The sequence below is a fragment of the Rhipicephalus sanguineus genome, unplaced genomic scaffold, assembly GCF_013339695.2.
Source record: "Rhipicephalus sanguineus isolate Rsan-2018 unplaced genomic scaffold, BIME_Rsan_1.4 Seq404, whole genome shotgun sequence".
Classification (NCBI taxonomy): domain Eukaryota; kingdom Metazoa; phylum Arthropoda; class Arachnida; order Ixodida; family Ixodidae; genus Rhipicephalus; species Rhipicephalus sanguineus.
In genome coordinates this window covers 107,563-133,517 of record NW_023615181.1, presented here as the reverse complement: position 1 = coordinate 133,517, position 25,955 = coordinate 107,563, and the positions used below count along the sequence as shown (strand labels likewise).

Here is a 25,955-nt window from a genome sequence, read left to right as displayed (position 1 = left end):
CTCTGCCCGCCCCGTGATCCAGACCTGCACGGCAGGGTCGGAGCTGAGCAGTGTGGCCTCCCACTGCTGCGTAGTGGTAATTTGCAAGCCCTGTGGGCCACGATGCACAGGTTTACTGGGACAGCCCCAAAGCATGTGAAATAGGTCGGCCCGGGGGGCCCGGGCACAGCTTGCACTCAGGTGTAAATATAGTAGGAGAAATATATGAGTAGAGAATTGGCGTCGGAAACGAGCCCGTCTGGAGTTGCCTCCATAGAATCTCCTGTCGTTGGTTAGTGATTCGTTCCCTGGGGGATACTGAAGTCTGGCCAATCGATAATACTGTGTAATTTCGTGATACGTCACCATACGGTCGCGTGTCGACCACCCAATTTCCTCTATCTCATTCCCCGTTCCGACCTGGGTTGAGCCATGGGCTCGGGAGGCGAAAGCTCGAGCCTGTCGGTGGGCGGCCTCATTACCAGGGAGTGAGGAGTGGGCTGGGGCCCATATAATTTGGACAGTGCGATGTTTAGTGTTCTGGTTCAAAATTTTGTTAGCTATTGCGGAAATGCGCCCTTTGGTATAATTGCGAATAGCTGACGTCGCAGGGAAGCACGTGTCCAGGCGTGACCGTATCTGGTACCCCAGCAGCATTTCCGATGGCGATAGTCCGGCTTTCTGTGGGGTCCTTCTGTAATTGAGCAGCAAACGCATAAGGTTATGCTCGAGCTTCCCGCCTTTCATCTTCCGAAGACCGTCCTTGATTGTCCTGACTGCCCTCTCGGCCGCTCCATTTGAGTGCGGATGAAAAGGGGCGGTTCTTAGATGCGTAATGTTGTTTCTGTCAGCAAACATTGCAAACTCGTGACTGGTGAACTGCGTTCCATATTATCAGACACTAGTGTTCTTGGTACACCAAAACGGCTAAATATGTCACGCAGACAGTTAATCGTGGTTGCCGAAGTAGCCTGGTTCAATGGCACCGCTTCCACCCATTTCGTGTGAGAATCCACTACTACGAGGACCATTTTACCTTCTATCGGCCTGCAAAGTCGACGTGAACACGCGACCATCTCTCTTGTGTTTGTGGCCAGTTTAAAGGCGGGGCCGCTGGAGGCATAGGCAAATTGTCAATGAAATTAGTGCATTGCGCTGCTGTTAACTCTATGTCGCGGTCTATTCCTGGCCACCAAAACAACGATCGCGCCACTGTTTTCATTGCCGAGGAGCCTTGATGAGTCTCATGCAGTAGTTGTAACAACCGCTTCCGCGCTGCGGCAGGTATCACGACACGATGTCCCCAGTAGACAAGTTCGTGTGCCAGAGATAGCTCCAGCTGGCGATCCACAAAAGGCACTAAGGCAGGGTCAAGACGTACTGCACTTTCGGCCAACCGTTCAACACGTTTTGTTTTACACGGGATAAGATCGAGTCATTGGCTGTCAGCTCCTTCAGCTCGCGCGTTGCGTCTATCCCTTCATCCAGGCATTTCAAAGAAAATACATACTCTTCGGGTTCAGGTTCCGTGGCGGCATCTTGGCACCGCAGCAGCAGTTTGCTCAGAGCATCCGCATTCAGTAGCTGCCTTCCTGGGGCATATTCAAGCTTATAACGGTAACCTCCCAGGTAGAGGGCCCACCGTTGGATGCGAGCTGCGGCCATTGCAGGCGTCTGGCGGTCGGGTCTCAGCAGTCCCAGAAGTGGCTGGTGGTCGGTAACCAGGACGAACTCTCGACCTAGGAGATAATCCCGGAATTTAGTAACTCCAAAAACAAGTGCCAGTGCTTCTCGTTCTAATTGAGAATAATTTCTTTCGGCTTTTGTCAGGGTTCTTGACCGGAATCCGACTGGCCTGTTAGTGCCTCCAATTGTGTGAAAAAGAACGGCGCCTATCCCACGAGCGGATGCGTCGCATTCCAACTTCAGTTGTCTTGATGGCTCAAGATGCACCAGTACCTCGGCATCTTTAAGACACTGCTTTGCCTTGCGAAATGCAGATTCCTGGGATGACTTCCACTGCCACCGCGCGTTTTTTTCCAACAACTGGTACAATGGAAACAACGTATCTGACATGTTCGGCAAAAACTTTGAATAAAATGTTATCATCCCAAGAAACGAACGCAGCTCGTTTAGCTTTTCGGGACTAGGCGCACTTACGATAGCATCTACATTCTTCTCAGTTGGGTGAAGGCCGGCTTGATCAATGCGATGCCCAAGATAAGTGACCGATGGTTGGCTAAATTTGCACTTATCGTACCTGAGCTTCACGCCATGTTCTCTGAACCGTTCTAACACATTTTGCAATCGTGCTCCGCCATCGCCAACCGTTTCAGAGACCAGAACGTCATCCAAGTAAGCCTGAACGCCAGGTAGGCCAGCCAGTATTGTATCTATTTTTCTTTGAAATATTGCTGGCGCGGAAGAAATGCCGAAAGGAAGCCTATTGTAACAAAAAAGGCCTTTATGAGTATTTAACGCAGAGCTTCGGGAATCCTCGTCCAGAGCCACCTGGTTATATGCGTCCCGCAAGTCGAGCGTACTGAACAAGTGGCCACCTCCTAATGACGCAAAGATATCTTGAATTACAGGAAGCGGGTACTGTTCCGTGGTACAAGCGGGATTGAGAGTAGCTTTAAAGTCTCCGCATATTCTGACCGAACCGTCCTTCTTCAGAACGGGCACAATGGGCGTCGCCCAGTTAGAATGCTTGACTGGTCATATTATACCTAACGACACTAACCTGTCAAGTTCTTGCGATACCTTGTCACGTAAAGCATATGGAATAGGTCTCGCCTTACAGAATTTGGGGACCGCGTCGTCCTTCAGCAGGAGGCTGGCTGGTGGTCCTCTGATCAAGCCCAAGGTTTCCGAAAAAACATCCTCGTAGGTGTGGCGTAGGGCGTTGACGCTGTGGTGCTTCGCTCGAATAGCCGTCGCCTCGTCTTCGTGTGTGACTCTCACTACCAGAGCGCCAGCTTGTTCCAGGAGGATTAGTAGGTCTCGGCCGCACAAGCTTGGCCCGGGGCAGTCTAGAACCACAAGGGAACAGTCAACAGAAGTATCGCGGTATCTGACAGAAAGTTGCAGTTCACCATCACCGGCAACCTTCCACTGTAGCATGATAACTTTACGTGCGAAGGCTTCAACTTTGGCCAGCATTTGCGATGCTTTTCAAAAAGCTGCCGTGATATGACGCAAACCGGTGAAACTGTATCGACTTCCATGGACAAGTTCACGCCTCCCCAACTGAACGTTCGTCTTATTGGCGGCGCAAGAGAATTCTTTCGTGCTGACGCTAACGTCCAAATTTGAGCACTACCACTGCAGTGGTAGTGCTCAAATTTGGACGTTCAGAAGAGGACAGCATGCTGTCCTCTTCTGAAGAAGCCTCTTCTACCGCCAAAGCTTTCGCGTGAGGTAGTCGCCGAGGGGCGGCAACATCTTTGCCAATGCGGCTGCGACACATTTTAGCGAGGTGACCCTCAGGCCGCAAGCGTAACATCGCTCCAATCGCTCTGAGCACACTCCAATCGCTCTGAGCGCTCCATGCTTGATCGCGATGGCAGTTTGCGACGCGCTTCCACTTTAAGAACAGGCGGTACGTCTACAGACATTGTCCTGGCGTCTTTTCGGCAGTTTCCGCGGCTACTGCTATCGACTCGGCTTCCTCCAGAGTTAAATCTTCCTTTGCCAGAAGTTGCTTCTGCACAGCACCCGAACGCACACCACAGACAATTCGGTCTCTAAGTCTATAGCCTGTTCAGAGAATCTCCGAAATTGCAATTGTCTGCAATGCGTCGGATTGAGACGACGAAATCCTGAATGGTTTCTCCCTCCTGCTGACAGCGGTTGAAAAGCTGGAAGCTTTCAGCAATTTCGTTGCGCCTTGGGTCGTAGTGGTCATTTAACACCTTGACTACTTCATCATAACTTAAGGCATTGGGCTTTGCAAGTGCTATTTTCCCCATCAGGATTTGGATCGTCGAGGTGCTAAGTGCAGCTACTAGAAGTGCTCTCTCTTAGCGGAATCCGAAATAGCATTCGCTTCAAAATACGCCTCCACTTTGATGAGGTAAGGTTTCCACTTATCTGTGGCGTCGTCGAAGCTGGGAAGCATGTAGGAGGCCATCGTTGTCAGCAGTACGGTTGTCACTGCATGCTTAACTTCGGGTTACTGCTTGACCGCGTGGGTGTTTTCTGTGCTCGTCGCCACTGTAGCATAGCGGAGGCAGCCTAGCTGCCGTCATGAAAGGACGGAGACGTTGATGATTCCGTGTCAGCCGAGAACAACCAAAAGGCGTTTATTACACGCATAGATATAAGTAAAGTGGAAAGGGAAAGGATGCGACAGAAAACAAGGAACAGAAACTTGGCGCATGCACAATGACAGCGCGCACATCACGTGGTGGTTTGACACCGCATTTACAACACTTTTGGTAGAGAGCCGGCTTCTTTTCCATCGCTGCCATCCAATAAGTCCTCTCCGCCTCTCTGATGTTCCGCTTAGTCTACATGAAGCCCAAAGTACCCCTGCTGCCACCTTGCGGATAAGTGGGGGCAACTCGAGCCCCTCCGTAACACGTGCGGCGCACTGGCGAAGGGGCGCGTTGGGACACCTGTTATTCTACCACCGTGCCCAGGGGCGGCGCCGGTAGGGCACGAGGAGGGGGGGGGGTGTTGCAGCATCCCCCCCAAACTAATAACTCTCGCCTGCCCTTCTCCTCCCCCCCCCCGCCCCCAGGTGTAATACGCCGCGTGACGCCTCATATGAACGCAGAAAGCATGACCATAAGCAGACGACCGTTATCGAGACCAGAAATGCTGAGAGACTCTATAGGTGTTTCTGAATAAAGAAACATGTATTTTTTTTTTTCATTTGTTGAGCTCGAGACAAACAATATCAATATTACCCAGGATGTCTTCGCGATCATGAAATCAGTCAATGAACGTGCGCGTTCCTACGGCTACGTAGTTCGCCCGTCGTCTAAGTATATTGCAGTGTTGGCGGGTAACGCGTTACAAGTAACGGCGTTACCGGTAACGCGTTACTTTTTTCAGTAACTTAGTAACGTACTCGTTACTATTTCGGAACTGTAACGGGTAACGTACTTTCGTTACAATTTTTCGGTAACGTGAGGTGTCACGTTACTCGTTACTTTTTATTCCAATTATTCTCGCAGGCTTACACAAAATTCATTCGTCTTGTAGGAGCGCCTTTCTCGGAGCTCGCCCCGACGTTATTTTGTTGCTGCTGCGGACTGCTGTCGGCTCGCCAAAGCATTCACAAAGGACCCCGCACGGGGTCCTTTTTTGCGCAGAGGAAATTGTAATGGGGAGCAAATTCCCGAAATTTATTAATTAAATCTGCTATACTTTCGACTACTTGCTATCGAGGTTCAAGTTGTCGTTGAATGTCGATGAAGCGAAGCGTAATTCTGTCCTCATAACCGTCAAAAGCGAACTGTCGAGATCTGCTCGGCTTGCGGACATCACAACTCGGTTGTGGGCTCCAGCACACAGGAGGAGACTTGTACGGAAATGCCTTCTGAACGTAATCGCCAACTGAAGATGAGCGGCTGTCTCGGTTACCTTTGATGCCGCATTGCATCGTCAAGGAATACTTTCCGCGCGCTCACCAGCTCTTCCTTAAGTGAATACAGGAGTACCATATAGTGGGTCCGTCGAGCTCCTATTTAGCGGTAGGTGCGGACGTATTCGCAAATCAACGAGTCAAGCTGTCCGTATAAAGCTTTGAACGCAGCTGTTGCTTATATTCAGCGGGTTGTAGTTACATTAGGAAACTGTTCCTGCAATACTCTAGCACTGTTTATCAACTTCGTATTCAAACTAGTTTTGCTTCTTGTTATTTGCAACTGCGCCTATGTTTCTGGTGTTGAAATCCTGAGCAAGCGAGGCTGACCGTGAACACTTTCACATACGCAGTCGCAATATTTCAGGGCAATTATGCAGGTCATATTGGGAAAAAAGAAGTTGTTTATGTGCGCAAATACCTTTCCCCAGATTTATGCCATTTAAGCATTCCTTTATTGCTACAAAATCTGCGCACTTATTTAGCAGTAGAAGCACGCCGTCATAATTAGTTCAGGCTTGTTCAGTGGTGTTTTCATTGCGGAGAGCGGTTGATGATGAAATCGATCACTTTGTGCTTAATGACCCATTCCGAAAATAGCTTCCCCATATGCCACACAGTTAGAAGCCATCACATCTAATATACAGGTAACTTTAGGCCACTATAGTACTGCGAAGTTACGGCAGATTTGTGCAAACCGTTCTCGTTTAATCAGTATTTCGGGTAAAATTTTTGCTTGGGCGACAACTTTAATGTTACCGGTGAATAGGAGTTTTATAAAGTTGCTATTGTAGGTCGTTAAGATGAAGAAGCACTGATAATATTTCTGACTATGGTGTAACGGCACAAGTAACGTCCGTTACTTTTTTTCGGTAACGGTAACGGTAACGGTAACGCGTTAACTTTTTTTATGGGTAACGCAGGGTGATAACGCGTTCCTTTTTCTTTAGCGTAACGAGTAACGTATTTAGTTACTTTTTTTCGGTAACGCATACAACACTGGTATATTGTCGAAAGGGAAGCGAGCAATTGTCGGCCGTTTTTGAAGCAACATTGCGAATTCACTGCTGCGTGCAGTGCAATAATATTAGCCTCACATACTCGCAGGAGCCTTCACTACTGCTCGGAAGCGTTATCTAACTGAACTGAACTGATCTGAACTTATTTGGTCCTGAGAAGAGCAAGTCGTCCGCGAGCCGCATCCACGACGGGACGGGAGGTGAAACTCGACGGCCAGATCTATGTCATTAAGCATTGCAGGGCTCTTTTAATAAAGAAGAAGAATAATACAAGGTGCTGCCAATCTTCTTCGCTCAAAACATCGACTGACGCACGCACTGGAGCTAATACACGGTTTACGGAATGAACCAATTTATATGACGGCATCCTGATGCGAAAACCTCTTCACATTACGAGGGTTAAAAAGAATGTCCAATATTATGTAAAAGACCAGTGATGATGGATATGATTTGATGAGACAGCATATCTACAGGGCGACACGATGATTCGATGGAAAAGGACGACGCCACGTGCATAACGACAAAGGACGACGGGCAAACTGCTGCACGCTTGCTGCGCGTAGAAGTCGTTCGCAGACCTTGCGCCGTTTCTCCTGTGGACATCGCGGAGCGTGTCGCGATTTCTTCTACTGCCGCGCAAGCCCCCTCGTCGACCAAACTACTGCGGAAGGGACTAGTCTGCAGTTGAGCTGAACCATGGACATGGCTTCTGGAAACCTAAGCGTGCCGTGTACTGGGATCCTCGGGCCACCCGGACGAAATACCAGCCAAGAGGATGTGCCTGACAACGCCGCTTACTCCAACAGCTGCCCCCGAATGGACATTTCGGACGGGGATACCAATGAAACGACGACGTGTAGATTACATGGGGACTCATTAACTTCAACTAGGCTGATGAGATCTATCCTTCGCCGTGCGGTGACATGACAGCACCAATGACTTCAGGCGACGCATCAGGCAAGACACCTGAAGGATTGTGGCCGAAAAGCCACCCAGAAACGCAAGATGCCCACGGATGGTTGCCCACTTGCTGGCACGTCAACCGAGGGCGATGGCCGGCCTCAGGTGAATCCAGACGAGCCCATGTTCACCTACAGTCAAGTGGAGCAGATTTGCGAGAACATTGGAAGCGACGCGAAACCTGGATTCGTAGGAGTACGATCGGATACTTTCCCTAAGGCTGGCCGAGCAGCACGAGTCATTTGTTAAATTCACCTACGAGCAAATCCAGCAAAAACTTCAGGAGACCGCGCCACCTACATGTCGTAAGGAGGTCATGGGCGTCGTATTTGAGGACTCGGCTGGTATGACGCAAGAGTGGTTCACCAGATGTAAACACCCAAAAGAAGATGAGACAGCAGAGGTGCGTGTTTTTGATTGCGCGCAACAGTGACAGCGGTGACTGACATGACAGCCGAACGATTGCATGCCACAACGATGTGTCCCGTCTGCCGGATTCTCAGCCTCCCTCTTCAATTTTTTTTTTTTCTGGGCCGGAGTTCCTTTTCCTCCTCATTTCGCTTGCAAAGCACATGCTCGGCTCTTCGAGTTAAATGAAAAAAGGAAAAAAAAACGCGTTCCTCGGACAAAAAAAAAATCCTCGTCTGAATGGTCTTCCGCGCTGGATCTGCGAGTGTACTGGAACAGTTTTGTATTGATTTTTTTTCCATTGTATGAACTTGTACTAACGCAAAGCCTGAAAATGTACAACAACGTACATTGTGACTTTTTTTTTTACTCTGGTCGGCAGAAACAAATAAACATTCTTTTGTGCCAACGAAACCTGTCAATTTATTTTGTACGTATGTTTGGAAAATCGGGTAAAAGTCGGAGAGCGCAGCACCATACTGGTACAGGAGTTGTCGTTAAGAAACGGTATACAGTAATTATGAACGAGTTGCAAAAAAACGCCAGGTCTGCGCTAAAACCGCAGCACAGTCACAGCGAAAGCTGGAAGAGCGGCGTTTCTAGATCCCGTTAAGCTCTCTTGGGGCTACAATACAAGTACACTAGAAAGGTACCACTACGCCATAAATCACAATTTTGTGAAGTTTGGAAGCACCTACTAAGCCATTATTCGTCATTTGCGGAGAAGCGAGGCACCAGCTACACGTCTGTAAGGCATTATGTGCACTTTGTTCACGCGACGACTGATGACGATGAAGAATTATGGCTCAGCCCTTTGTAATGGGTTGGAATCTTTAAACGGCCCACCAGTTATGTAATTTGCATTGGGTGCCGCCCGCTCGCTATTTCTCTCTCCCGTCATGCTGTATAACATACGTCGACGTGGGAAAGAAACGGGGGGGGGGGGGGGGGGGGGGGAGGGGGAGCGAAGAACTTTACTAAGACCCGAGGAAATGGATCATACGCTTATGGGCTTCCTTGGCAACCAATACAAGTGCCCTTGCGAGGAACCCACTACGCTATAAATCATTGTAATTTTACTGAGACCCACAGGAAGTGTATCATGCGCTTATGGGCTTCCTTGGCAACCAATCCATGTGCACTTGCGAGGAACCCACTACGCTATAAATAATTGTAATTTTTGAGAAGTAGGCCAGCAGGCACTCTGCCATTTTTTGTCATTCTACGGAGAGCGTTGGTACCTGCTAAACCCATGTAAGGCATTATGCGCACTTGTTGATGCTGTTCCTGATGATGAAGAATTATGGCAGGGTCCTTTGTAATGGGTTGGAAGCATTCAACAACCTGCTCGTTGCGCAATTCGCATTGTGTGACGCCTTGTTACAGAATTCGCGTTGTGCTACGCTTGGTGCTTATTTTACTCATCTACCACGCTATATTGCATAAGCTAATGTGGTTCCTTCCCGACATGAAGCCTGTATAGGACCTTTTAGCAAAGCAGCTTAAAGCACCGGCGTGGCTTAAGGAGTCCTAAAAGGGTATTAAAGCTATTAGGACTCCTTAAAGCCACGTGCGCTGGTAGAAGCCGCCTTGAGTATTTGTTCGCTATGTATGCTAATTACACACATTTGTAATAAATACCATGAAAGAAAGAAAAAAAAAAAAAAAAAAGCACCGGCGTGGGCTCAGAGGTTGAATACTGGGATCCCACGCAGAGGACCCAGGTTCGAACCTCGTTCCACCCTGGAATTTTTTTCTGATTTAGTTTTTTTTTTCTTATTTCGAGCGATACTGGTTACGGACACCGGCGGCGGCGGCGGACAACTACGGCGCCAAAAACGGCCGGTGAAATGATCTCATAACAGCTTTCGCTGTAAAACAATGCAGCTTTGCCCCACAGCAAAAATTCATGGCGCGTTCCGTCCTTGCTACAATTGTTACGCGCAGTGTAGCGTTTCACGTGTTTGGATATATCCGGACTAAATGGCAGACTCATAGGCGTGCGCACAGGGGGGGCAGGGGGGGGCGGCCGCCCCCCCTAATCATCTAAGAGGGGGGCGCGTAATCTGCCCTGGACATTGACCCTTCTAGTCACCTAAGAGGGGGGGGGGGGGCGAAATCTGCCCCATAAATGGACTTAGTAGGGTGGGAGGGCGCTGCGATGAACCTTTGCCCCCCCCCCCCCCTAATGGGAACCCTGCGCACGCCTATGGGCAGACTCGAATGAGACGCGATGCAATGCGCGCCGCGTCTCCCTTCTAGCCCGGCCCGGTGGCCAAGTCAGCCCCTCCGCGTTAGCCAAACACGTGAAAGGCAATACTGCACGTAACATTTGTACCGCGGACGGAACGCGCCGCCGCTATTCATGAATTTTTGTAGTGCAGGACACCTACCTTGGAAGGTTTTGCAACTTGTTTATTGCTCACAGAAGTATCGTGGAAGAGCCTACCGGTGACGGCCGAATTCCGAACTCACTGACCGCTTGTTTATTCCAAATTTCCTGGAAATTTTTAGCCGATGACTGTGAGCGAGCTACAGGTTATAGCTGAGAAATAAAATATAGTTTTTTGATGCAGAAGTGACATTGTGCAAAGTCGGTTATCGGACACATTACGCGACCTTTCACGTCGTAATGGATATTCTATGAAACCGGAAATATGGTGTACCGGTTGTACCACTATAACCAGCGGAGCTTCGCTGGCACAGACGCACTGTCGGAAACCCTTGCAAGTGGTCATCGACCCCGATGTCGTGCGCTGACGTAACTTCTTTCCACCGTGTCATCCCACCCTATAGCCTCCAGTGCGACCGTTGGGACGAGGAAAGAAAGCGCTTAAAGCGTGCTACAAATGCCTGTCACTCCTCTCTTCCTTGACGGATTCGAGAAATTTTTGCTGCGATCGATTCGTCCATGCTGCAGTAGACCACTGCATGGATGAAGCTTCAAATCTTCAAGTGTGCAGTCGGAATCACACTTGTCTAGAGCGGTCGAGCGCGTGGCTGTTGACTCTGGTGTCTCCCGCAGATGCTACTTCAGGTTAACTACAATCTTCCGTTTAATGCTTGAGTTATAGCACACGGACCTAGCATGCGGTATACTATGTTTGGTATTATTACGGCGCCGGTCTTTGCATATTTCTGAAAAAAAAAAAAAAAACGACAGCTGAAGCGACCGACTGGGCGCTATAGACAAGTGTTTCCGACTGTCCGACCGTAAATTCTGATGCGGCTTAGTTACATGCCCGGGCCCAGTAGAAAGAGAAAAAAAAAAACCTTTTATAACACGAAGATGGAACTTGTCTTAATACTATAAGTAGAGGATGTCCAGATATACAACTTCTACAGTGTTATTTGACCGGCATGGCCGGCTTCGACGTGAACGCAACCATGTTGACCACGGGCGGATCAAGAGGGGGGATCTAGATGTCCTGACCCCCCCCCCCCTCTCCTCCCTTAATCCTTTAATGAATACACCCAAGAAGAGGACCTATCAGGCCTTTCCATAAGCTGCCCCCTTCCCCTCGAAATATTTTTTATCCGCCCCTCACGTTGACACCATATATCTGTCGCGTTTGGGTCCGGCTCTGTATGTGTATTTTTCGGCCCGGTATACTTCGACGCACTCAGTTTCACGAACACAAGAGGCAAAGTTCGCTGTGCGAGCCTTGAACACGCCACAGTAGTAGCGTAGCCAGAAAATTTTTTCACGGGGAGGGGGGGGGGGGGTTCAACCATACTTTATGTATGTTCGTTCGTGCGTTTGTGTGTATGCGTGTATACATACATATGCACAGTGTTAACCCCCCCCCCCTCCCCTGGTTACGCAACTGCGCCACAGCATCCTGTTACCCGCTGGCCCAACGCGGCCACTTTAACGTTATTCGCCGGTGAGGCTGCTGCCTTTCTGCGGTGCATTCATATTTGGTGCCATTGCATTTGAACAATAGACGACGTGTAAACAATGCTACTACGAGTTGAAACTGCGCTCCAAAGGCAACTAGACAAAATATAGGCTACACTTGTTGCACGGCACTTTTACGAGCTTTGGAAATAAGCCGCAAGCAGCCCATTAGCTTTCGACTTGTGCTGATTGCGCAAATAAAGAAAGATGGCTCCTTCAAAGAGAACTAAAAGCGCGCGGAAAACGTGGACGAAAAAAGGCACACGTATATGCACACACAGGCGCTTGTGTGTGTGTGTGTGTTGTGTGTGTGTGTGTGTGTGTGTGTGTGTGTGTGTGTGGTGTGTGTGTGTGTGTGTGTGTGTGTGTGTGTGTGTGTGTGTGTGTGTGTGTGTGTGTGTGTGTGTGGTGTGTGTGTGTGGTGTGTGTGTGGTGTGTGTGTGTGTGTGTGTGTGTGTGTGTGTGTGTGTGTGGTGTGTGTGTGTGTGTGTGTGTGTGTGTGTGTGGTGTGTGTGTGTGTGTGTGTGTGTGTGGTGTGTGTGTGTGTGTGTGTGTGTGTGTGTGTGTGTTGTGTGTGTGTGTGTGTGTGTGTGTGTGTGTGTGTGTGTGGTGTGTGTGTGGTGTGTGTGTGTTGTGTGTGTGTGCCTTTTTTTTTTTCGTCAAAGTTTTCCGTGCGCTTTTAGTTCTCTTCGAAATGGATTACCAACGTGCCCAAACTGCCGCATTGGAAAGATGGCTATCCAGGGTCACGTCGGCACTGTCGCTATACCGCATTTACTCGCACAGTGGGCGCACGCGCATAAGGAAATCGCGGACAACCTCACGGCGGCTTTGGCACAATTGTTGTACGTTCGGACGCTCCCGCGTGTTATTTTTTTGCATTAGCAATTACATGGACACACCAGGCGCAGTTTTGACGTCGGCGGCGCAGCCGCCGCCGTGGTGTCGATCGGCGGCGTGGTGTCGATCGCGGCTCAAGTCGAAAGGAAACATCCCGGCTGTCTTTCGTCGCGTGAAAGGCGCATAGGAGGCGTTGTCGCCCGCACTCGCGCGCGCTCTATCCCGTATCCTTAGAGGCGATCAGCAGATGGCCCACAACTTTCTACGTGTTGTGCCCTCATCGCAACGTTTACGTTGACGCCATAGACAGCACGAAGGTCACTTCGGTCCCCGCAGCAGCCATGTTACCTAGAGGAGTGAGCTGCTATAGCCGTAATTACTTCGTATAAGATTCCAATTGGTTGCTACCGCTTTCGTTTCTTCGCTCTCTGCAGAAACTGTTACTTTTTTTTTTTTGCATTGCCGCACTTTTTGCGCATCCCGAAAAAGTTTCGTCGGACGCCCCTACCTTTGCTTCGGTTTTATGGAAAAGAAGTGCGTCTGTTACGTGAATAGATAAGGCACTCTCGCTTAGCGCTGCGCTGAAAACAAACAAACCAGTACCCTCGATGTGTGCACAGAAAAAACAGCAACATGATACTTCAAACGAGTAAATTATGGAATTTTATGCGCCAAAACCATTATGTGATTATGATGCACGCGCTCGGCTGGTGATCCGAATTAAGCGGATTCGATTTCGGCAGCGGCTAGCATTTCGATGGCGGTGAAATGCTAGCGACCCATGTACTTCACGTGCGAGTTCAGTGCACGTTAAGGTATCCCGGTGGTCGAAATTTCCGGAGCCCCCGCACTACGCCCATAGCGTATCCCACCTGGGGTTTTCTCACCTCCATCGAAAATGAGACCACCGCGGCTGCAGTATCGAACCTGCGCCGTACAGGTCAGCATAGGCGTGCGCAGGGTTTCCTATCAGGGGGGGGGGGGGGCAAAGGTTCATCGCAGCGCCCCCCCCCCCACCCTACTAAGTCAATGTATGGGGCAGATATTGCGCCCCACCCCCCCTCTTATGAGACTAGAAGGGTCAATGTACGGGGCAGATTTCGCGCCCCCGCCCCTCTCAGGTGATTAGGGGGGGCGGCTGCCCCCCTGCCCCCCCCCCCCCCCCCCCCCCTGTGGCGCACGCCTATGCAGGTCAGCAGACAAGCAAAGTCACCAGCCACGAAGTGGCAAGCGAACAAAGCACCAAGAGGCGTGATCACAGCTACATGCCGATAACGGCGCAGAAATGCAGATCGAGAACTGCCGCAGGTTAACTTACCTGGCTTCCATGTTCCGCTTCGTTTACGACGATGGCCCCTACGTATCGCTGGACAGTTGTTCTTAAGGTTTTTTAAGACTGCTCTTCTGAACACTCACTCTCACTATACTCACGATACTACGCCACATAGCATAGTAATGCTATCACATGACCGCGGACAGACCACTGGACGGCCACCTCAACGCTGGTAACATCTTGCTACACAGTCAAACAAGCCGGTGTGTGCAACTTATGCATTGTACAAGGATTGTTCACGCCAAAGGAAAATTTAAACTGCGTGTTAATGTATATCCCAATGCGGCCGCTTTGCAGTGGTATAAAACTAAGGCGTAGTTACGGCATTAATATCGACCTTCTACGGTTATTTCTTGCGCCATTGTAGATGGCTCTACCAGTGTAGCTGCCGTAGTAACACGGCTACGGACAACAGAGGCGCTGCCAGACATTTTTGGGGAACTGGGAGGGGGGGGGGGGGGAGTATCATATGTTGTGAATGCATACACCGAACGGCCTAACGTCCGGCTTAAACAGCTTCGCTGTTAAAACACGTCGACAATGTCAGCACAAAGTGTTGAGCCCATCAGGATTGCGCGCTTTTATGCTACACGCCATTGAAGGGACACTAAAGGCAAATAACAATTTATGTCAGAGTGAAAGCTCAGTGTATGACAACTTCTAAAACGACAATATTATCAACAGAAGTGCCCTACTTACCGACAAATTAAGCTAAATGTATCACACGATGAGCGCCACGAGCGGGACATTTTGGAAATGATCCCTATGACGTGACCAACGTTTCTAGAACTACTTCAGTTTGAAAACTCGGCTCTGTTGCGCGGCTCCATCGCAAGCGGAGGCGGCGAGTGGCGCTGTAGTCGCGTCAGGCTTCATCGAGGTGCGCCGTATCGGCAGTATCGGTGCGCCAGATCAGATGGGTCACTGCGTTGTACTGACGAACAGATTTCGGATTTTGTAATACGCAGCAAAAGAGATTACACGTGTTAGGCGTCCGCACTGCCGACGTGTTTTATGTCGGGCTGCACATGACAAACTTGTAGATAAATGACTGCGGCACTTTTGGGCTGAGCATGATCAGGCGGTATAAATGGCTGTCAGACAAATCGCAAGTTAATGAACGAATGTGTTTGTAGAAGTGTTGCTTGCTGGGCCAGTTCTCCATACTAAACTTGAGAAACCCGCGAAAACAGACGCAAACATTAAGTTAGGGCAATTATGATGTTTTATCTATTTTTCTTTGCACTGTTACGAGGAAGAACTCCGCCCGTGACCTCTACTCCGCCCGTGACTGTACTTTGCTGAGAGCTTGGTGCATGTGTTGGCTGTTTTGGTTGTTTCAGGCCAGTGTGGTTTTCAAGTATACGTCAGTTGTAAGTTTAGCGTGGTGGTGTGATTCCTTCCTTCGTGTGTGCGTCTTTTTCGCTGGTTTTCCTCAACTATCATTAATGAGCGATTCACGAATACCAGGATCGAAATGCCTCGTTTTTCCTGAGAATCTTCAGAGGTTTATGTGTAATTATTGTAAATACTGAAGTAACCCACAAACATTTCAATTAAGACGTGATTTATGTGCATTTTTGACATGTACTATTGCACTCTGTAGATGTACATGTACCACTTATCACTTTCATTATTTGATTTTAATGATAGTTTTTCAGCTACTTTCGATGCACCGAGTTCGGGAAAGCTGATTTATTGACAGCAGGGGCTTGGCGAGAAGTTTAGTTCCCGGGGGGTACACACATACCGAACGCCCACATATGTCTGCGCGCCGCTGATTACAGTGAAGGTATATGCGCGTATTAATTGCAGGAAATGTTTATTGATTGGTTTATGGGATTTAACGCCCCGAAGCTACTCAGGCTGTATGAGAGACGCCGTAGTGGAGGGCTCCGGATAATTTAATTCAACAACCTGGGTGTTGCTTAGCGGGCACCGGAATAGCACAGTACACGGACACCTAGCATTTCGCCTCTGTCGAAATGCGAAGGCCACGACCAGGATCGAACCTGCGTCTTTCGGGTCAGCAGCCGAACAGCTTCAACCACCAGGAGCATAGCCAGAAATATTTTGGGGAGGAGGGAGGTGAGGGGGTGTTCAATCATACTTTATGTATTTAAAGATTCTTATGTAATAAATGCTGCTTGTTCGTTTCTGTTTGATTCATGGAAAAAAGAACCACTTTGGCGTTGCCATGAGGAACGGCGCGCGTGGTTCAAAGGTTCCGTTTTCGCCGAACTGCGCTTCGCCCGGCGCCCAGCTTCGCTCACGCGGTCGCGTCTCAGTGGTAGTTTCGGTATCGCGTACTGCCGCGTGTGTTTTGCGCGCTCGTAAAAGTCGCTCTGACAGAAAGTTCGACAAAATGCCGCGTGCATGTGATGTTGCCGGATGCCCGAATGGTTGCCGGATGCCCGAATGGTGCACGCCGCCAGTGCACGCCGCCACGCAGTATAGGCGGGCAGCGTTGGGCACGGCTAAAGTTCCAGTGACTTTAGGCACGGCAACAGTGACGTGAGAAAGACCGCTTTCAGGGCGGGTGACTTGAAGTGCGCTAACGCGATGCGAACCACTAAAACGTGATTTTACTTCAAAATAAGCACTTTCTTGGTACAAAAGAAACGAGGTTTCTGGACCGCTATTTCAACAATAAACATCGACCTAATATTTGCCTTTAGTGTCCCTTTAAACGAAACGAACACGTGAAAGAGAGGGAGAGAGAGAAATGAGGACAAAATGCTAGGAAAGGAAGGGAATAAGGACATAAAAAGATAGAAAGACAGAGAAAGACATAGACAGGGAGAGAAAAAAACAGACACAAAAATGAGCTAGAAAAAAAAAACAAGAGAGCTAGACAGAAGGAGAAAATAGAAAGAAAGATAGAAATGGCGAGAAAGAAATAGACAAATAAATAAATAAATAAATAGAAAAAACGGATACAAAAAAGAGATGCAAGAAGCAGAGAGAAATAAAGAGAAACAAGGAAGGCCGCCCAGCTCCGCTCTTCCTTCAGGCTTGGCACCATTGGTGCGAACCTACCATAATTTCTTCCTTGGCGACGACCGTATTGTCCGCGCCCAATGATATTATTATGTTTACGCACATACATGCTCGGCAATGGCGTTCATCGCGTGATTGTTATCAGTCACGTCACATTGGTGTTCCTTGGGGCGTCGGGAGAACTTTCCTGTTTCGCCAATGTACACTCGACGACAATCAGCGCATGGTATCTTGTGCACGACCCCTGGGAACGATTCACTTGGCAATCTGTCGTTTACATTCACGAGCTGGTTTCAGAGCTTTCTGGTCGCGATGTGAGCAATGCGCAAAGCGCATTTTGAAAATACGCGTGAAAGTGCTTCGCTGATTCCTTCGACATAAGGTATGGGTGCACGTGCACAGGTTTTCGTGTTGCTATGTGAGCTTAGCTGCAGTTGGTTGGTTGGTTGAAAAACTTTATTTGGGTCCTGCAAGGCGCGCGTCAGCGCGCAGCGGGCAAGTAGAGATAAAACGATCAGGATAGCTGTTGCGGCTTAGCTCCCGATGGTTCGACCATAGTTCTTTTTTCAATGCATCGCCATCTGAGTAGACCCGTACGGCACGTGCTATCAAGGATAAAACTGCGGACGTCTTGTGATCGATGGAATGGCGCGATTTAAAACTGAGATAACGACCTGTCTGCGTGGGCTTCCTGTATACTGAGAACGCGCGGACGCTCCCATCCCGGCGAACCAGAACATCAAAAAATTTAAAAAAAAAATGTCGGGCGTAGTTTGCACTAGTGGCGCAAGGCTAAAGTAGAGTGTACTAGAACAGGGGAGTGCTCGGAACAAGCTTCGAAAAATGAAGCCCACACAGGGTCAATCCGCTTGTGGCGCTGCGATCGGTCCTCAGCATCCATATCGGTAGGAGTGTAAGAGGATAGGCTGATGACGTCTTGTGCATCTTGTGACACTTCTGGTCAGAGTACTTGGAGTTGCCTGTCTTGTGAAGTTCTATGAAAATGTTCTCTCGTGATTGCGGTGAAGTTCGCTTGCAGCTGCACATTTGGAAAGTCATCTGGCATCAGACGCTCAAGCCGCCAGGGCGCAAAAAACGTTTACGTTTCCAGCTTCCACAGCTTTTCAAGGCGCTCAAGAAAACGTGCTTGCAACAACTTTGGCTCGGCCTGACAGATATCTGGTGGTCCCACAACGTAGCAACTGGTCTTCTCAATCGCAGGACTCCTTGGCGTGAAGCACTGGCGTAGCCAGGGATGGGTGGGGTGGGGGATTCAACCCCGAAATTGTTCAATTTTGCGCGCGTATATCTACACAAGCACACAGAAACGCGCGCACGAACATACATAAGTATGCTTGAAGCTACTTCCCTCCGACCCCCCCCCCCCCCCTCAAAAAAAATATTTTCTGGCTACGCTATACTGGCGTCAAGTCTTCCTGTTTACATGCGAGGTTAAAGTCCTTGTGCGTCTTGAACACAGTTATTTTTGAAGTGAGCGAAACAAATCGACGTATCTTCGAAACGACGTCCATCGTATCTCGGCAGGACGAGGACTGTATGACACGAATTCGTGACGATGATTGCGTTACGACGGCGCCGTGGTGATTCTGAAAGATGACCATGAGTGGTCTAATGACCACAGCGTGACGACGACGGTATGAGGACAATTGTGTGATCACAAGTGTATGATGACAACGGCGCGAGGACGACTGCATGGTGACGATAAAAAAAGAAAAAAAATTTCCGCTCAGCTTTTAAACTTCGACGACAGGCTCCAAACTTCTCATTTACTTTTGACAGATCAATAACTAAACGTCAACTAACATTACTTCGTTAATTACGCATAAAACTGGGCAAGCTACTTGTTACCTGGAGGCTACCAACCTGGACACTCCGATAGCAACCATACGTCACTATAACTTATAAAGGTATTTAAAATTTTGTCGCAGTTAAAGAAAATGTCGGTACATACGATTAAGATATGGACAGTGTGACAGGGAATACTTCTGCTGAAAAAGTAAAATAGAAGCCATGTCTATACTGAAATTCTGATATTCAAGGTGAGTGTTTCCTATTCAGACAGACTATCGACATCGAAATCAAGAGCGCGAGGCCTAACGCGACGCAGAAAGAAAGACGACGTGTCGTATTGGTGCGCAAGGATCGTGACGAGCGCAGTTTCCGTTGCAACGTGTCCGGTTGCCGTGTGTAGGAGTTCGACAGCGTTCCTTCAGTGGTCTCGTAATTAACTTTAGCAGACTGCAAGTGCAAAGGAGTCAAGTCAATCGCTTCAAGATGGATGCCGGAACACCAAAACGCGCCTACAGCATGGATCATCCGCAAGGACTGGACGAGGCAACAGTAAAGCGCAGGAAACTAACGCCTTCATCTAATATTCCACCAACTGCTCCAATAATGGCTCATCAGATCAATCCTTCACCATACGCCGGGGTCTCAGTGACCAGCATGTGTGAGGAGATGCAGTGGCTACAGCATCACCAGCAACATTGCCTCCAGTGGGCCGTGGCCACCTACAGGCTTCCAGAAGCTACCGTGGGTTCAGTGCCTCAGGATGCCTCCGTGGGAGGACACCGGCTGCCAGTTCATCTAGGTCATCCTCCGTTCATCAACCAACAAATGGGCCTCATTTGCGAGCGCTTGATGAATGAACGTCACCGCCGTGTGCGTGAGGACGTAGACGGCGCGTTCTCTGCCTAGCCCCACTGAGCAACTCTGCACATTTCTTCATGCACCACGAGGCAGAGAAGCTGTACGAGGCAACCACAGGCAACTACTCGCTGTAACGTGCTGGACGTCGCATCGCAAGAGGAAGTGGATACGCGCAAACTTTGTGTAGAGTCCCCAATAAAATACCTTCAGACAAAGCATCTCCTGTGTATTTACTGTGTAGGCACTAAAAATTTAGGAGCCCTTCCCCAATCGGGGAAATGGGGGCAAGCGAAGCTTGGTGAGGCGTGCCTGTCGAACTGCCTTTCTTTCTTTCTTTCTTTGTAGGTAACGGCCGTCCCCGGAACGCTGTTTTCGGACCGAATCGGCATGGCGTCTTTCATGTTCTTTCCAGCGTTCGCCAGCTTGTAGGACGCCCCTACGAGAGGGCCATCACGCGATCATGGAAACGCGCTTTAGGAATTCAATTTTCTCGAAGTCTTAATTTGCCTTAAATGTGCAATTCTGATATCGACCTTACGCGTTGTCCAGCAGATCACTTCTATTCCGCCACACGAAATATTTCAGTGAGCGCCCATACCAAGTGTAGTGCTTCCCAATGTTTTTTGCACGTCGGTAGAATGCATTAGTATGCTTCAGTTCACTTCGCATTGGTAACATTGGGCGTGTCCAAGGCACTCGGTTACTCGGTTTCGCACCGGTGGGATACGGTCCTGTGTAGCTCATTTTTTAAATAATTGAGGCAAATTATTCGAAACTGAATTAGCAACAGCATGTTTTTGTTAAAATATATCGATATAAAAATGTCAAAGATGTCTTTTTTTATTCCTAGAGAAACTTTCGGAGGGTATCAGAAACGTTTTGTGGCTATTGGCGGCGAGATTACCCTAGCGAGATCGAGCAGAGTCGGCACCTAGCGGCGAGCGGACGAAACCCGCGGTGTGGATGGCTCCTTACGTCGTCTGCATGCTATAGCCACACGGTGTCGCATGTGTCGTTTGTCATGCGCGTGCTCAGATTACAGCTTATTCCGCTGTTATAGCACAACATCAAATCCTTGTACGTATGCCTACACGATATAGATAAGCATTTCGCCTTACGAGACTTGTATGCACTCTAATTAAAGTGACTACATACCCGTGTCGGTATGCGCTACGTCTGACCATCGTACCGTTCATTCGCCAAAATCATTTCAATGTGGGTACCGCTTTCTCGTACAAGCGCGTCATATAATTCATTCGGCGTCGTCCTAAACGAAAAAAAAGTATAACTGTCGAGGTGTGAAGCAGAATTTAGCGATACCATCTCGTGATGTGTTGGCGATTTGGAAATCCTTGTGATACCGCAAAGCATGAACTAGTGTCTGCTGAGGAGTGGTTAGCGGTTAAAAAGACCTGAAGCCACGCATTTCTACAGCATAGCGTATTCATGCAAACAGAAAAGCAGAGTGCACAAAGTTCTACTTCATCTAATTACGCAGAAATACAGGCTCTCTTTCTTTGTAGCCGCTAGAGCAAGAAGTAAATATTCCTTGGCTCAGACGCGCAACACAGTTATATTGTGTATAGTCAAAACACAATTTAAACACGTGCAAATAAAGCAAGAAAAACATCGAGCACAGTGCAAAACACGAATGTGAGTGAAGGCCAGTACCCCATGATTGGCAAATTACAATTCTCTCACAATTAGGGTAAGGCGGGGCGAAATGACGGGGGGCAAAACGCGACATTTTGACTTTGCCGCCTTCTACAGCTAATACAAAAGTACCTTTTCTTTGTTTCTCTGTTCAGCGATGGTGCCGGTAGTTTCCACGTTTCTTGTTAAAAGTTGTTGATTGCTCACAGCGTTCGCGCAGGAAAAATGCGCGGCTGATGTCAGTGTGTTCGTGACCCGCCAAAAAGGGGCGAAATTCTGCTCGGCCAAATTTTCGGATCCGTGCATGAAGCTACTCCGGCGTCAGTACAACAACGCAAGTATTATATTGTTACTTTATACTACTATCTACATTCCACCAAAAGTTTAGTTCATTTGGTGTCGTGGGCCAAAGGGCAAATTTTTCTGAATTCGGGCATGTGGGAGGGTCAAAACGCGACAAAAAGGCATTGAATTGCCTTAGAGAGTGTCTTATTAAGTGAACACTTTATTTACGCTCATCATATAAAATATTTTTTTGTTTAGGATGTTACGGACGTACAAGAGAATATCATCTAGAGTTTCCTGGGAGGAAAACGACATGAAAAATGCACTGAATGCTTTTCAGGAGTTTCGGAGCAACACAACGTCGGGTTCTGTTTGGATTCAATTCGTGGAGTGCAAAGACAGGGCTCATGAAGATTGCGTGGGCGCCCACGGAGTGAACTTGAAGTGCTTCAACTGCAAGAACTCAAAGGATAAAATTTTTCACACTGTCTCGTTTTGCCTCACGCAGCGTCTCGTTTTGCCCCGCAGGTTGGGGCAAAATGAGACATCTGGTGCACTTTTTGTTTCTTTTAAAATCAACCTTTGAACAGTCGAAACATCGCCATATTTATGCAGCACATACCTTGTACCCAAAAGAAAGTTCCTGTATTGATGTTTTATGGTAACGAGTGAAAAAAAATAAATTATTCGCTATTTTCAAATTTTTGTCGCATTTTGCCCCGCCCTACCCTAATAGGTACGTTAGGATGGTTGCGAGCATTGATGTGGCAATGGAGGGCGCATACATCACCATTAGGCTGCAGTCAACGCGCTTACTCGCCAACAATCGACTAAAACCGCCTACGGCGAAGCGCCACTGCGTACACTTGTATACGCGCCGCCGACCGCCTATCCACATAAACACGGCGACGGTGCTGCCCCCAGGGGCGTAGCCAAGGGGGGGGGGGTTGGGCGGGTTAAAACTCTCCCCCCCCCCCCGAAATTTTTCAGTTTTGCTTGCGTATATATCACGCACACATACAAACGCATGCACGAACTTACATAAAGTATGGTTGAACCCCCCCCCCCCCGAAAAAAATTTCTGGCTACGCCCCTGCTGCCACCTATAGCCCGATCTCGCGGCGAATAACCCACTTCCGAAGCTACAAAAATATCTTTAGTGTTGCGCAACTGTTTAACTCATCGCTTCTTTACGAGCGACTCACAGTTGACCAAGAGCGGTGTATGGATCACTGCTTCTTGCCACGGGGTGCCGCCGCGCTTACTCAGTAGCAACACTAGTGCTCAACGGAATACACCGAGAGAGAACGATCGCGTTTCATGACGCGCGCGTGACGTAGCTTCTCTAAAAGGCTCAGCAGAGTGGATATATCTACCTGATGACCGAAGGCTATCCGTTTATATATGCATATCCATTTGTGATGAGATTGCGTTATCTGGCCAATACCCATCATACAATAGAACAAAAGTAATGGCGAAATGCTCAACTATTGGCTAGATTAAGAAAAAGCTGAGAGCAACAGGTATGCAGTGCTGAATCAAGGTTCTGGTGCGACGTCATCCTCACACGCGTGACGTTAGCGCGCGCATATGTACCCCGACAGACAGTGGCGAAGCCGGGGGGGGGGGGGGGGGCACCCCGGGACGGTGCCCCCCCCCCGAATTTTTTCTGCCAGAGCACAAATGACACTCGACCACACTTACCTGCCCGGACCCCACGTCTGGTCAAGGGCGTGCCCCCCCCCCCCCAAAAAAAAAAATCTGCCTGCGCCACTGCCGACAGACATACTACAGTGAACTAGAAGAGAGCGGGCTCACTGCGCGGTTCGGCAACGAGGGATGTGAAACTGCTGATCTGGCCGTGGTCACAGGCGCCTTCAGGTGCGCTCGACTGTCGCGACAGGTGGTGCGCAGCAGTGCTAGAGGGGAAACGCGAGGCGTAAGAACGAATGTTGCTTACACTGCTGCGCACCATAGGTCCATTCGATTCACCCTGCACTGCCTGAACTGGTTCATGGTGGGGACGTCTGAGCACGACCTCCTTATAGAGGAGGTCGTGCGTCTGAGTTCCGTCGTCGTGCAGGGAACGTTTCAGAAAGTGCAGCAGCAACGAGATGCCGAAACGAATACGAGGATGCAGATGTCGTGCAAACCTTCTCCTACGGTCGGTTGTCTCGCGAATTGTGGAGGTTGTGATTCGTAAAAGCCGCCGCCGCTTACGCTGCCTGGCATTTAAACTACCGGAAAACGTTCACTGACGTATTTGTTGGGCGCCGTTACAATAGCCACGAATGCAGTCGGCTGCGTCGTCTGCTGCGGTTCCTGCCATTTTGTGCTGCACGGACTCGGCACTACCTCATGAGTAAGTGCCATGTGTCACGGCAGTCGAGTGCAGCTGAAGCGTTGGTCGAAATCAATGTAGCGGCTGTGACCAACGCTTGCTCACGAGGAGACATCAGCGGCGTCACGCGTTGACGCCAGTGAGCCCACTACCTCACTTTTAGTTCACAGCTAGTGGACATACATAGAAAATATGTCAACAATGTTCGACGGCGAGATTCTAACTTTGGGCCACAGACGTGCGCAGGATGGCAACAGGGAGGGGCGGGGGTGCAACCAGACAATGCAACACCCCTCTAAAGCTGTGGCATCACACACAAAACGTTTCATTACACAAACTGCACAATTTTTTTCCAGTTTCAACTTGCAGTGTTACTGCAGTTGCAATGATACACACTAACTACAGCCAATCTCTTTATTAAGCGAGTATGCAACGCTGTTGGATTGTAACAGGGCCGTTCCATAACAGAGGTGAATTAGGTTTCCCATAGTGCCATACTGCGCCAATCGCACCAGTATTGACCACAGCTTTCCCAATACAGGGGCAGAATTTTTACAGTTCAAGCCCATTGCGTGCGCTCTTTGTATATCCATTTCGTCATTTTCAGCTGACCATTGGTTATCTGCCCTACCCCTTAGCAACCCACCCAGTCCACTTTTCCTATTAATGTCAGCAAGGATATCACCTACCCACGTTTTCTTATCCCCTCTGCTCTCTTCCTGTGTTCACCCATCATTTTTCATTCCATCGCACGCTGCATGTTCCTGATTTCTTCTCAAGTTTATTTGTTCTCCAAGTTTCTAGAAACTGCTTGTAAGAACTGGTGGAATGCAGTGGTTGCACACTTTTCGCTTTAGGAAGAGCTGCAAGCTGCCGGCAAGTTCTGGGAATGCTTGCCGTATGCACTTTAGCCCATTGTTATATTATATTCTTTGGTGAATTTCCTTTACATGGAGGCACCCTGTTAGTAATTGACCTAGCTAGATAGACTTGTACAGATTCTATGGTCTGGTTGCCAATCGCGAGTTCTCTCGCCAGGCTATTGAACATTATTTTTGTCTTTGACCATCATCTTCAATGTATACAGCTATGCGCCATATTTTAACACCCATAGGCCTGACTGGCTGCCCAGGCGGCGCTGCGAAAACGGTGCTAAAAAGCGCCCCCTACGATAAGTTCTTTGGTTTCGAGTAGTCAGACTGGCGGCCGCATGCAGCACTAAGCTCAGATGCGCAATGGAGCCGCCGCTGTCGGTTGTGCTGCGCTTTGGATCTCGGCCAATTTCTGGCGTGGCTGAGTTCTTCAGGCCAAGCAATCTGCATAAACGCAAGAAGCTTGTCAACGTAAAGTATGTTTACGAAGTTCAGGAGATTGAAAGAACCATTTCGGCGCGCTGCAACTCGCAAGTGCAGCGAATCTCATACGACGTTGAACTCGAGTTAAGTTTTACGAGGCATGCTCGCGCGATTAACGACAGTGCATAAACGAAAAGATTGCTGTTAAGAAAGCCGAAATGATTTGCATTACACGACGAACGGAATCAAGAAAGGTCCAGTGACGAAGGCTTGCCGTCGGCGGCCCGAATGAGCGCATTCGCGCCGTGTGCCGTTTTCTGCCGCATTCAGTCGCAAACACACTTTTTCCCCATGCACGGTCGTAATTTTCAACATTTGCTTCTAGGGAATTCGTCAAATTCTGTCAGCGTGCGGTGGCGGTCGAGAAGCGACGGCGCGCAATGTTTACAGCCGGCCGCTGGAAGCAGCCGGCTGTAAGCTGCCGGAAAAATCGTCGGCACATACACGGGGTGACTCATGGCATCGTTTTTCTCGTTTCTCACGAATGCCGGCTGCATATCCTCGTGATCGCCGTCGGCAGCCACGTACGGCGTGCCGTCTGGACTGCACACAGGGAATATATACATATATAAACGCGTGCACGCGCGTACGAAAGTAATCAGCACGTTGCGTTGCAAA

At 49.1% G+C, this 25,955-nt stretch overlaps 1 protein-coding gene across 1 annotated transcript; it reads left to right on the top strand.

Annotated features, from left to right (window-relative positions):
- The first annotated feature begins 19,328 nt into the window (after positions 1-19,328).
- On the top strand, positions 19,329-19,751 carry LOC119377207 (uncharacterized). The gene has a single exon (XM_037646782.1). It carries the CDS (start codon positions 19,329-19,331, stop codon positions 19,749-19,751), a length of 423 nt encoding a protein of 140 aa, XP_037502710.1.
- The last annotated feature ends 6,204 nt before the right edge of the window (positions 19,752-25,955 follow it).